At 36.8% G+C, this 13951-nt stretch overlaps 2 protein-coding genes across 3 annotated transcripts in view; both read right to left on the bottom strand.

The window, feature by feature from the left end:
• LOC137006268 (utrophin-like) overlaps nt 1-3336 on the bottom strand; it is a 36367-nt gene extending 33031 nt beyond the window's left edge. The window contains exon 1 of the mRNA XM_067366902.1: nt 3205-3336. Within this exon, the coding sequence (XP_067223003.1) occupies nt 3205-3336 (132 nt within the window). The remainder of the gene's footprint in view (nt 1-3204) is intronic.
• On the bottom strand, nt 3115-6014 carry stx11a (syntaxin 11a). 2 transcript variants are annotated; one of them, XM_067367382.1, is made up of 2 exons: nt 5872-6014; nt 3115-5020 (listed from the first exon to the last, which is right to left on the bottom strand). In XM_067367382.1, exon 2 carries the CDS (start codon nt 5013-5015, stop codon nt 4134-4136), a length of 882 nt encoding a protein of 293 aa, XP_067223483.1. In that variant the 5' UTR covers nt 5016-5020; nt 5872-6014; the 3' UTR covers nt 3115-4133. The 2 variants fall into 2 exon arrangements, with proteins under 2 accessions (XP_067223483.1, XP_067223484.1); XM_067367383.1 differs by having other exon boundaries at nt 3115-5015; nt 5872-6004.
• Between the last annotated feature and the right edge of the window lie 7937 nt (nt 6015-13951).

Here is a 13951-nt window from a genome sequence, read left to right as displayed (position 1 = left end):
TAAATTAAACACTTTTATTAACACAGTGAACATTACTATTATATGTCACAGTTTACTTGCTATCCTCACTTTTTCTGTCTTTCCTTCGCTTTTGAATGAATTAGCTATAAATGGCCCTGAACATTTTACTTTCAATTTCGATTTAACGGCTATTGGCGATTCTGCGTCAATTGCTTCAGTGGACAACAGCAAAACAAAAACTCTCGTATATTAAACATAGAAGTTTTATTATCTTTGTAATTATTTTATTTTGTAAATATTCGTGGCTTAAACAGCGGGAAAATTTACTGTATGCAGTTCTGGATGTTTTGAAAAACTTAAACTAAACGAAAATTATTGTTGCCTTGTCAATATAATTTCTGTTTTTTCCCCCTGACTTTCAACTGATGCGATCATCGTTTCATTAACCGATAAAATTATATTAAATTAGAATTAAACGAAATTTGATAAATGTCTGTGAATCATTAAAAAATTCCAGGGGTTTAGTTTTAGCCTACATAAACAAATAGCAGAATAAACAACAGAACATGAGGATTCATTATCATCACGCACCTGCAGCGCTTCTGTGAACGGAGAACAAAGGATTCAAAAAGGAATAGGCTAAATAGCCTATGTCTATGCGCGAAATTTATTTCACTTAAGTAATTAATATTACCAAAATGAAAGGGGAAAAAATGCGACAATATGAGTGTCGGTTTATTTTTGAGAAGTTCACAGAAAGGAAACCAATACGGCAGAAAATTTCTTTGTTTATTTTACGAGCAATGTTTTGTTTGTGAGTGTACAAAAATAATAGGCCTATTTAACCTTTCACAGATTCGAATGGTGTTACATATATTTGACCATAAATGTCTAAGTATTAAGTTGTTTCCGCTTTTATAAGAAAATTCAAGTGAACGCGCCGGCGCTTCACGCACACACAACATCAGTTTTAGGAACTTGACGCCACAGCCTGTTAACTGTCAAAATATGTACATTCAACCAAATATATAAAACGTTATAGGCCTACTGCTCATTTTAAGTAGTCTGTGTAGGCTACAATAAAAGCGTTTAAATAATAAATATAGTTTAGCCTCCAAATCGTGAATATTGAAACATTTGGATTTGTGTCAAATTAGAGAGGTAGTTATAACGCCGGTTTCTGTTTCAGTTCAGCTTTAAATTAATTCGTTTTGGCTTAACATTTATATATTATTTTTGTCATAACTAAAAAGGCTATGTAGCTGTAATTTTGATCTTTAATGTTTGATCTTTACATATTCCCTCAATCTTTTAACCAAAGGGTTATTAACATTTCAGCAGGCAATTAGGCTATATAAAATAAATAAATAGAGATGAGCGATTGTTCGTTTTTCAAAATTGCTATTTATTTATTGTGATTTATTCTATTTATTCAAAATAGAATAAAATAAAACCTGTAGGTTTTTTTTTTTTTTTTTTTAATCTCTGCTTTTCATCCGCTCCTCTGTGTGGGTAGTTTCACTATTAAACTACAAACAGCATTACAACAGTCTGTGTGCTGATTAACATTTCTGAAATAAATATTTCTGTGAAATACGCGTTAGGTTGCACAGAAGAAAGCCGATTTATGACATACTGATATAGCGGCAGAGGACTGTTATTTTGTTGAACGAACTGAAGATGGCGTCACTGGCTCAGATTTGATTGACCAATCGGCTGAAAGGGGCGTGTAATGACCGCCCACATGTGGAAAACGAGTTTTGAAGTCGTGTTACCATTTTCTATCCGTGACCCGAAAAAACGAAAATCGAGTCAAAATCTCGTTTTTCCGTTTTTTTTAACAAACGAAAAAACGGGAAACGACCATTTTCTCGTTTCTGCGTATTTCATTTCAAATTGGAAAACAAACTATCAAAACGTACACGGACCATGCAGCCTCTGAACTGGGACGCAGGTATCGTGAAAATAATCAGGGCGGTCTGAAATCTTCCCCAACAAAGGCTGCAGTTCCATTTTACACCACAGATTTAAATTGTAAAATTGTGGGGCGCTCTAGAGCTGGGAAGGACTCGGGCACCCTCTGCACCGATTAGTGCCAACACACACCTGCCATACGTTACATTTTAATAGCCTATATCCTGCTTACTTTACAACTTAAAATAGTCTAGTAACCCCGAAGAATATTTGTTGCAGAATGCTGAACACATTTACAATTTATTATTGATTCGGTTTATTTGGGTCTATGTTTTTGATTAATGTTTTGGTGGGGCTGCCCTGACAGACGAGCAGCGGCTAGTCTAAAGTGTTTTATTAGCTATAGAAAGCAACTACATAATGTTCAATTAAACACACACACATAGTTTATTACCATATCCTACACCAAATAATTTATTCAGCAGCTTATAGTTAATACACATTGTATTAATTTACTCCAGTAACTGAACCTCACGAGACTCTCAGTTGAGACCTAAAAAGTTCAATACTGACATCTAACGGTGTAAGATGGCAGCACAGTGTTTTTAAGAACACTTAAACCTGATGGGGAAAATGTGACTTCAAATATAAATAAATATTCCTTTCTATTTACTTTATTATTAGAAAACTATTTAGAGTATCAATATGTGTTGCCTGCTCTTGATTTGAAACATCTGTGCACAAAACTAAACTTTAAACTCATAACAGTCCTAAAACGCTTTGAGTATGACAGACAATTCAAGTGCGTGCTTGCTGAGAAAGACATTACAAAGGCATTCATAAATGCCAATACATTCATGCATTGCCAACTGCAGTTAAAAAGTGATATACAACATCAGATTGTCTGTAGGCCTCATTACAGCAAAATTCACAACTTGTTACCTCAAATACATAACTACAATCAAAACTGAAACACATCATACTACCTAGTTTAATGTGATGCATTTTCTTTTTAAAAAGAAAGCTGCTCTGTGGGTATGTGGTCAAAACAGAAACAACAGAATCCATTTCCTCAGTTTGAGCTCTCTTGAACTCTACAGTGAGCAGGATGGCTGAGTGGTTAAGGCCTTGTGGGTTTGAACCCCACTCCTGGTGGATTCACAAGAGTTTTAAATGGATGCACTGTGAGGCTACATTGAAAGTAAACATGGTTCTACCAGAAAGACTTGGGAGGCAAGATTACGAAACATAAAATAATTTTTATTATCAATCAGCAAGTAAAATATCACAAGATAAGGTTCTTTGGTGTAGGCCCTGTCCGTAGCTCACATCCTGAGGGTTGCGGACTTTGCGTTTCCTGCCTGAAGATGAAGGCAGGGCCGTAGCCGCCCCCCAGGAAGTATTGACAGGGACCATCCTGGTGGTGGTGGGAAGGATGGAGGTGAAGGTTGGCGTCAGCATCTGCGAACTCAGACATGTGTGAGTACCGATCTTTTAAAAGTGTTAGAAAAAGATTGGTTAGATCTGAATTAATAAGTGACGTAACATTTGAGTCTTCCCGGCAGAACTTGCGCTAGAGCTTCATTTCTCAAAACTGATTCAGATGCAAATGCAACAATCTAAAGAGAGAATATACGGATTTGATTCTTCTCAGTGCTTGTTAAAATGAATGGAATTGCCGGGCTTTATTTCCAAACCACTTAACACTTTTACACAATGCCTTTTGCAAGTCACATTGCAGAAGTGAGTTTCATACTTGGGAAACCTACACTGATGCAATATGTATTGCATAAATGTTCTAATGATAAACTCTATATGGTGATCAAACAAACATAAAGGCATTCAAAGATAAAATAATATTTATTAAATTAATACAACAAATCATACACACACACACAAATGTACCTTAAAATAAAGCAGTAGATATATCAATAAAACATGTTTCTGTGTTTGCTTGCACTGTACATGGGCGTAAAACACTTGCGGTTTCCTTTTTAATATCTTTTACACATCAAATGAATGTCCTGTGACACTCACAGAAGGTTAGCAGTGAGACTGCAGTATCACTTTAGCTCAATTGCAATGCAACTCCTGTGGTTTACAAGAAAACACAGTTTTTTGCAATGACAACCATCAAACAGGCACTGGGCATGGGTTGTTCTCTACAAAGTAAATCACATGACATGGTTAACACTAGAATGAAACACTGTTGTTCGTTTAATACGCTATGGATTATGTGAAATTGGAAGGCTTTAAGATCATTTATTGCAACATGGAAAACAGCAACAGAAGAGCTGCCGACAAGGGTTTTGCTTCTTGTATTTGACAGCCTTCTTTATCTGAGTTGTAGCTTTGGCCACAAAGTCTTGGGTGGCATATACATTTGCCTCAATGTTGTCCACCATGGGCCCTTGTTCCTCCACCAGCAAAGCCAACTGGAAAAACAGATCATGGATGTCTCGGATGCGACTTTCCAACTCCAAAAGCTCCTTGTGGCGATTCTCGATCTCAGTGAGTGCTGAGCGAGCCGTTCGCCCATCTGTGAGCAAATCATCGGAAAAAACGTTCCACTTGCCGGTCTCGATCATTTCTTCAACTTGATCTCCGCTCACTTCTTTACCCATGATCTCTGCTTGCCTTTGGATACGAGTCTTGCAGTTGTCCCTCTGTGCCATTTCGGCGTTGTTGTATTCATTCATAGCTTCATGAAAAGAACCTGTTATAGAGACGAACTGGCCGTGTATCATGCGCACCAAAGCTGAATGGGCTCCGTGTTTCTCTTCTAACTCTTTACAAAGCGCATCTAGCTTCTTTATCCGAGCATACAGGTTCTCACCTTTTGTTTTGATGCTGCGTGCAATCGTGTTCGAGTCACGTTTGATGCTGCTAATGCGTCTCACAGAGGTGAGAAAGCGTGTGTTCTGTTTACCCAGTCTCTTCACATCCATCCTGAGTAGGGCGATTTCTTTCTGGATGGATTGGGCTTCTCTGAAGGTGTCCTCCATGATGTCCTCGCCCTCGAACACCACCGCATGCTGTTCAAATTCACCACTGTCCACATCTTCTCCGCTATCCACTTGCTCTTCCTCTCTTTGGGCTTTGGTGGCAACACCTCCCAGTTCAGCCAGCCTGTCTCTCATCTTTCCTGGGAAATATACACATTAAATCAGAGGGAAATTCAGATTCTTAGACTTTATGACCCACACGACAAGCTTTGACTCTACAAACATGTATGAGTACTTCATTGCCCCGTATGAAAATCAGGCCCTGTTCACAACACAAGCGTGAAAGTGTGTTTTGGCCTCTCGTAAATGGTTTTAGTACAGAGGCAACAATTTATCATCAAGTTAAACTATTTATAAGACCAGAAGTGTCTGTCATATAGTTAGTCACCGCAGTGGCAACCATGAGGCTGCAAATTTCCCACCCCATATAGGTTAGAGAATAAAAAAGGGTGGGGACTTCCCTTAAGTCTTCTGTTGAACACTATGAGGCAATAAGAGCAAATAAGTGACTTAAGTGCTTAAATCTAAAATCCTGAAGTAAACTCGTTATTGTCTCATTATGAACTTAAACTCCAAGCAACAGATACACATGTGAACAGAACAATAGTCTTATCTAAGACCATCCAGTCTATTCCCGGATGTAAAATCAACATTGTGCACTAATGAAATATATCAATGTATATAAAACTTCATATGGAAGTGCAGCCAAAAAATAAGTATTGACTGTCCACTGTTTTATTGTTCAGTCTCCTAATTCAGTTGATAAATATCTAAGCATCTTCATTTTGAATTCCTCAAAAAAATCTAAGCAAGATCTCTTAAAAATAACCCAAAAATAGTAGTTAAAAACAATAGAAGGACAATAGACTCAAGTTAAGTTCCTTGTTTAATTCAGATTAAACGCTTGATTTGACGTTCCACTAAACAACTTTTTTTTTTAGCTTAAATCAAATTGAAATAAGTTTAAATGATATATAAACTGTCACGTTACCTTATTTCATGTCCTTTCGTTCAATTCAAACGCTATAAACACGAGCTTTTATCGTTTCCTAACGCGCATCGCCTCATGTCACATTGCTGCAGGAAATAACGTTGCAGTCGAAAGCCTGCCTGACTGACTGACTGACTGACTGGTGGGAGTTTCCGACAAGTCAAAACACGAAAGTTAACTCATGTTTACTCAAATTTAAAATAAAGAATTCCCTTTTATATATATTTACCATATCCTACTGTAGAGTTTCACTGTAGTAACGTTTGGTATTTGGTAAAAGCTCATCATAATTTATTTACAGTTCTCTTATTTCTCTCATTTCTTATATCACTTCTTTTCATTCAATTGTTAAGTTAATGTGGTGCAACATGGCAGATGTCATTTGCTTTACTGCAGTGTTTTACCCTTTCATTTGTCTTCACTGACACTTTTTAAACCCTAAAATGCCACACTTTCCTCCCATTACCACATGGATGTTTAAAATCCCTTCTCAACATTTTTTATGTTTTCAGTGTTCACTTACAAATCCAGTGACTGATTCCCTAGTGCAAAATAGATCACATCTATTTTTACCAAAGGGCTCTTGTCAAAAACTATCCATTTACAATTGTGTCAGTGCTGGAGCCTAACTTTTTTTCAATAATCTTATTATTTTAAACTGTAGCCCTACAATTCTGTCATTTAATGCTGCTTTGTTGTCTTATACCTTGACTGACAACCTACTGAATAAGACAAACTGTTTATTGAATTTCTTTATATAGTCTCATTCTTAATATTTTGACGGTTTCTCTGGAAACAAGATACCCAAACCGGTCCTCTGAGGTAGGCCTATGAGGTTAGGCAATTTATGGGTGGGTCTATAACAATTGTCCCTTTTAGAGAGAATCCATAGCCTGATTAAATCATAACTAAATCACACCTCCCATTCTGTTTGTATGAGAGGGGATTTTAGAGATATTGGTCAAAATTCAAGCCACTTCCAAAGTAAATTCTTTGTAAATTGTTAGCAATTATGAAAATCAGAAATTATATGCAATTACATCTAGCAGAATAAAAAATGTGTCCATGCTCTAAAAAGCAAGGTAAGGTGTTCTGACAATTGATTGGCTTATATTTGTTCTGAAACTACTTCTAGAACAAATAGTAAGCCAGATGAGTCAGTAATCATGTGAGTGCAAAAGCAGAAGTGAAACAAGTAAAAATATTTTCATGATACATGATAGCCCAACTAATGGCGTTTGCATATGCAGGATAAATATTTTACATAATGTGTTTTTGCAATCAGATATTTATCTCTGTAATATTAGTACATTTAAAGGGAATTGGCTCTCTTGGTCCATGCACTCACCGCACGATGGCAGCAGAGCTTGAATAATGAATGATTCTCAGAACCTTGTAACCCATTTCTTCCTGAGGTGGTCACTAAAGTTTGAAATCTTTGCTTATGTGGGTGTTGAGCTGTATGTTTTTGTGAACACTTGTTTGAACATTAGCTGTTTAAATCTAGGCAGACCAGGAGTGCGTTTCCCACAAGTATCGTTAGCCAAATATGGTCGCAAGTTCCACCCCAGATCAGTGTGGGTTTCCTCTTTGTACCATGGTTCCTTCTTTACTCTCGGGGTCTCAGGGATTTTTTGCTTCCTGCTGAAACGTTGTGCTTGCATTACGGTTGTGTAGGCCTAAAATGATTTGTCATTTACAGCAGTTATGTAGCTATGCTACCAATACCATATCAAGTATGCTGTTCTCACATTCATTAAGGCCAGTAGGCTACTTATTGCGGCATAATCAATGTGTTCATTATTTATTTGTTTTTGTGTTTATTTATGCCCTTGTATGAAAATGTAATTTAAATGTTGTCAAGTTTTATCCTGTCAAATTTAAACTTAGTCGATTTTACACTGCAACATTGTAAAAAGTGCAACAAGGTTTAATGGTAACAGACAGTAGCGATAGACGAAATCCTCTGGGTAGTGCTCGCTACCTCGTAGCTATTATGTTTACAAGAAATCTACACAGAAGAATACACCATCAATTAAAGGTGCTAAAGAGGATGTTTTGTTTTATACATTTTTGCAATATTACTTGAAACTGTCTTTACTAACTGATAAAAGACTATTTATTAGGTGCACTGAAAGTAATAATATTAATATACATCATCTGTGCACGAGGTAGGGCCTTAAAAACATCAGCGTAAACGATTGGCCCTCTGGCTTGTCAATCACTGCCGTGACGTTTTTTGTGAGAGACGAGCACGGTTGCGCGCTCCAGTAACTTTCCACACTCCACAGGCGCCGCAATGCATACAATGTTTTTGTCAGGAGACAGGAGTAACAACTGCAGATTATGAGTTACCTGCGGTGAGTCCGACATAATGAATCCACTAACACGACACAGCGAATGCCGGTGGTAAACACTCGTGTTCCAAAACTCGTGGACTAGCCTGACTTCTTCATACTCATATTCTAGGCAGAATGTGAGTCTGATACTGCTCCATTGCACTTGAATTATGGGGCGTGTCTTAACTGAACCAGTAAAAAAAAAACTGCACTCAATTGGATAGACCTACAACCAATCAGAGCAACGCAGTAAGTGACGTATGTTGAACTTGTACTTAAACTTTTGCCGAATCCCGTTGGAAGGACGGCAAACACATCTTTCCCATCGACAAATGCCTTGATTGCGGTTCTTTGTTAATGCACTGTCGATTTCTTTTATTACAGATGTGATAGCGGAATCTAAACATCTTACTTCTCCAGCTGCAGTCATCGTTGGTGAAAACCAATTCAACCCAAGCGCTCTTTGATGACGTGAGTGGTTACGTAACCGCAGATAGCCTGTCCATCAACGATTAAAGCCCGCTCTGGCAATTTGATTGGCTTGGCCTTCTGGGAGCCGAGCATAATTACTCCACAATGGATCGAGTCCAGACCGAACTTCCCGTCCAAAAGATGTTGTGGGCGGGGTTCGGGCTGGCACCCAGGCTACTGGTGCATGAGTTTTGGGAGGCATTCCTTTGAAATTAGCTGTGAAGGAGGGGGGTTGTTCTTACGCATGCGCTCATTTAAAAAACTCAGTAACAGTCTTTGGATTCTCAAGGCGCTTCTCAATGTCAAGGAAGGATCCTCGGAAGCCAGAATTTCGAGGATGCCACGTCCTCGACATCCGTCGAAGGACTGTTCCAATGTCGAGGATCCTCGGAATTTCAAACAAGGACTGAGTCCTTTGTCGAAAAATTTCCCATATACAGGAAAGGATGCATATGTGTAGCCTTCGCGCTCTAAAATCACCCACAATCCTATATGCGCAGCTTTGCGATCTTGTTCAAAAAAAAAAAAAAAAAAAGTCAGACGTTAGCGGGCAATATGCTTTCAAATGTAGGTATATTTACGTTACCAAACATTTGTTATAACTGTAGTAAATATGTCAGATAAATAAAGTTTAACTTTTAAATGACATTACAAATTACTACTGTATTGATATTATAAATTATACAAATACAAATTACGTTATTGATGGCTAACTGAAGCTTGGTTGCCGTCACTGGCATTTCTATTACCGTTTCACTGACGTAATGACACAATGACGTGCACTTGCTAGTCTGTTCCATTTACGTGTTCTCCGAATGCTAAAGAGGAGCCTCGCCTAGCCTCTGAAGGAAGTGACTTGGAAGGACCAGTCCTGCCAAGGAAGTATCCTTGACATTGAGAAACACCTCCTGTCGACGAAAAAATCCTCTCTATCTCACCTTTAACCTCAGAGCTCACTGTAGGTCTGTCTTAGGCTACAATATATATTGCTTAAATTAATTTTAAAGAAATTGAATGAGTTTTACTTCCTGAACGGTACTGTTGCATTCTATCTCGAACGGCTGTTTTGCTTCGTCAAATTTGTGTCAGGACTGTGTTAGTGTTTTATTGTTTTATTGCAGTAATTTGTATTTTTCTTTGTGGTTAATGAACATTCTTCAGAGTAATTACTTCCAAATTTACATTTAAACCTTTGTCCATCAGGGCCTGTAGGCTATCAAGCATCTATCCCTTTAGGGTGAACGTGATTTCACCAAGTACATGTAATCATGGTATTTGTACTTTCAGGAAAAATAACTTAAATCAAGAATTAAGGTAAGAAGTTTCTGTAGTAGGCAGTCCCAGGTCTTTACTTTGCGCTTGTGCTTATTGTTGAACTGCATACTTGTTATGCAATAATAGATTTGCCTGGTGATATGATAATTTTTTAGATTACAATTTTGCTGTTGATGTTTGGAATTGATAGCATGCATATCAAACTGATTATATGCAACAGTGAGACATCACATGAGGCAACTACTGACATTAATTAAAAACATGCATAGAAACGTTGTAATTCAAATATGGTTACCTCAAGTGCAGTCAGATGACCTTGTCAGAATATTTATTAAGCTTAGAGTGCAGAGATTTGTTGGTTCTCATTGAGATTCTTTTCTGATATGATAGAAGTAAACACACCCATATTAAAATTATGACTTTTTTGTCACTTTAAAGTATGCAACTCGACTCAAGCTTCAACCCTCTGTCAAGTTTGACAAATAATCACAAAAATAAGTTCCTCTCATTACTACAGCCATGATCCACAAACATCTTGGCTAACTTTTATCTTACAGCTGAAAGGTCTACTGGGCCTTAAAAACACTACAGGAATGCCAGTTTATGCTACATAATTTCAATCTCCCAAAATAAGTTAAAAAATAAAATAAGTACACTTTTTATCTATGCATTTTTATTATTTCATTATTATTTTCATTATTTCATCACACTGATAGAGAGTCTCTCGAAGCTTGATGTTGGGTGCGTTTTCAGATAGCGTCGCATTATTCAAAATGGAATTTCACCTAATATGAATCACCGGTTTTGTGCGCTATATATGACATTAAACTGCTTAGGTCACATAACTGTCATTGTACTTTCACTGTATGCTCAATTTGTTTATGCATCTAATTGAATTACACCCTTTTGCCTGAAGTTCCACCTGTCAGTGCTATAGTAAACAATGTTATGCTGTGCAAACACAGAGTGTTTCCAAAATTATTAATAAGGTCAGAATGTCATTTCCCCCCCCATTACAAGATATTAAATCACTTTAGGAAAAAAAGGACAAGAAATAAAGTTCATGACCTATCTGCAAAGGTCATGCAATGATTTTAATTTAAGAGTTATTAATAACCAGCAAACACGCTTTTTTAAAATGTGGGGATCTAGTTTTAATTACAATTGTTAGTTAATCAGATATGCAGGAAATGGCACATTATCAGTCTAAGATTTGAGCATATTAGAAAAAGTTAATTAGGCAGATCATATTTGCATGTTCCAATCCTAATCATCAATTTACACTTGCATATTAACCGATCAACTTTTGAACAAACCACAATTTTAATTTTGCTTTTACTTGCATTTCGCTTCAAATTTAAATGCCAGTTGTTACATTATGTATTTCTAACTGATCTGACCCTGAAAACCAGTTTAGATGGCACCACATAAGTGTTTATCTGACAAACATTATACACTGTGTATATAACACGCAACATGCACTCCTCTTAGGAAGCACTGTTTTTACCATTTTATTTATAGATATTAATTCATCAACTGATTTCCTGTTCATGTAGTACCTCAAACAGTCCTTTAGGTCGCAGCATCGGTCACATTAAAAAATATAAAATACATATGCATCCTTTTCTTAAAGGTCCTCTGGCTCTCAGCCCTTCTGTAAGTTTGCATTAAATGACGAGTAATTCACTTACCATTACAGAGGAAGGAACCACAACATGCAATTATGAAATCAAACATCCTGCAAGCTGGGTAATTTGAATTTGTTGTCCTCAGGTTACCTTTACTAATGCAAATATAATGTCTGGTTTTTAAATATGACATATTGTGATTGGGGACACTGAACAAACAAACTGGATGCAAAACAAGGTTGCATGAACAGACAGACAAACTCTCGTGATGAGAGAGATATGTACGCCTGTAGTGTATTCACATGCATCATTTCATCCTTTCCAGGGTCTTTTAAACTGTTATAATGCCTGAGGAAAACATCAGCTGGTTTTGGTTAACCAGACTGTGACTCAAATTAACTGATCCTGTTAACTCAGTATGAGAATCTCCACAGCAGCTCCAGTGTTTCAGGGCCTTTGATTGAATTAACGTTCATGTTTGTCATGTGTTTAGACATCTTTCTTGGCTCAATAATTGCCTGTTGCTGTTACTGTCCATTTCATTTATAAAGGAACAAAAACAAAGATAATTTGTTGTTATTTCTTAATAACAGCAATCTGATTGGTCTATTCAAATGAACAATGACACATATACACTAACTAGATTTAATTTTAATTTTTTTTTTTTAGAAAAATATCCATATTTAAAATTTTATTAACTATCCAGCAGACGAAAAAAGCTTGCAATAGCCAGGATATATTTTAATTTAACTCTGATTGTGTTCGTCTGAAAGAAGATAGTCATATATACCTAGGATGGCTTGATGGCATGAGTAAATCATGGGATAATTTTCATTTTTGGGTGAACTATCCCTTTAATAGTGTTTGCATGGCCATCACAATGCTCAGTGTTTTGAGTGATTGCCAGGGTGTTGCTGAATGGTTTCTAAGGGGTTTTTGGGTTGTTCCTATGTGTTTGTTTGCTTATTCTCCAAAGTCAGTGACTGTATGCTGTTCTGGTCTGTTTTTGGTAAGCTCTTTTTAAAAGATACTCTTCCAAGTTGCTCCCAAAATTAAAGAACATAAAGTAATCCTGTAAATAAGCAAACACCCGAATCTCACAGCGATTTGCTTGTTTATGCATTTTTGTAAGGAGTCATATTTGGTTTTGAATACATGAATTTGGAATGCGATAAAGTCAAAAGGTTATTGAACAGCTTGAGCAGGACTTTCGCTTCCTGCTCTGTAGAAAGACAAGTTTCCTGTGAGATTTGGGTTCAACAACTTTGGGTTCAGTGGGATCAGACCACTGACATGTTGTAATACTTTCTCCAAAAGATGACCAAAGGCTGATCCATAGCATTTATGCACCAGAAAATGAACATTTATTCTGCCCATGATGTGTAAGTTTCCTGATTAATGCATTGTCTTGATCTTCAGGCCCAGCAGTAATTCATGTTGATGTTCTTCATGTTTCTGTGTCTCTGTGTTTGAGTCCCACGACTCCCAACTCAAACTCACACTGTTGGTTAAAATCTTGTCATGTGCTGCTCAGTTGGGCATCTCAAATAGGTTGCGTTTTTTTTTGGGATTGATCACGATTTCTTTTTAAATAACAGTTAAAAAATAAGGTATTTGAAGACTATCACAGCAAAAATAGTTTTTTGATACAATGCAAAGCTTAATAAATAATGTAAGGCTGTTAAAGAAATTATATTTTACTCAAATATGAACAATTTGTCATAATTTACTCACTCTCATATGTTTTGAAGGAAAGCATGAACTTATAAAATGCATACCATGATATGCAATGTCTTTCTGAGTAAGTGCATAAATGTAAATATGAACCTGATGCATCATACGATGCATCTTGTGATGCTCATATGGGTTTCAAAATGAGACAAGAGTGGGCAAATATTTTATGGGATGAATTACCATGCTCATGTTAAGTTACTAAACATCTTTTTGGACTTTCCTTTTGGAAATTTAAATGATCCTACTTTTGTGAAAGGTCAAACTTTCCCTTGAAATGAATGAACATGGCTTCAGAGGGACTTGAAAATCTTTGAGAGATGTGCAACATAAGAGAACCATTGCAGGGGTTGTTTGTCACACTCGTGATGTTTGAGTTCACATGGCCTCATTTAATCTCAAATTGCATTATGATAGAGACTGTTCCTCCTCAGAATAACATTTGACCAGTCAGTTGATTTTAATTCACCTTCTTCCCATACTTTCTGCTTTACCGCTTTTGGGCATGAGCTGCCCAAAATGGCTGGATAATCTATATTTTTATCTTTACTTCCATTGCTCCCAAATTAACAGGCTTTTGTCTTACCGCTATTACATAATCCATTTACAATGACTGTTGCAATTGATTCTAACCCA

The sequence above is a fragment of the Chanodichthys erythropterus genome, chromosome 18 (assembly GCF_024489055.1).
Source record: "Chanodichthys erythropterus isolate Z2021 chromosome 18, ASM2448905v1, whole genome shotgun sequence".
NCBI classification, from domain to species: Eukaryota; Metazoa; Chordata; class Actinopteri; order Cypriniformes; family Xenocyprididae; genus Chanodichthys; species Chanodichthys erythropterus.
Note: the sequence above shows the minus strand (reverse complement) of the source record. Positions and strands in the feature narration are given on the sequence as shown.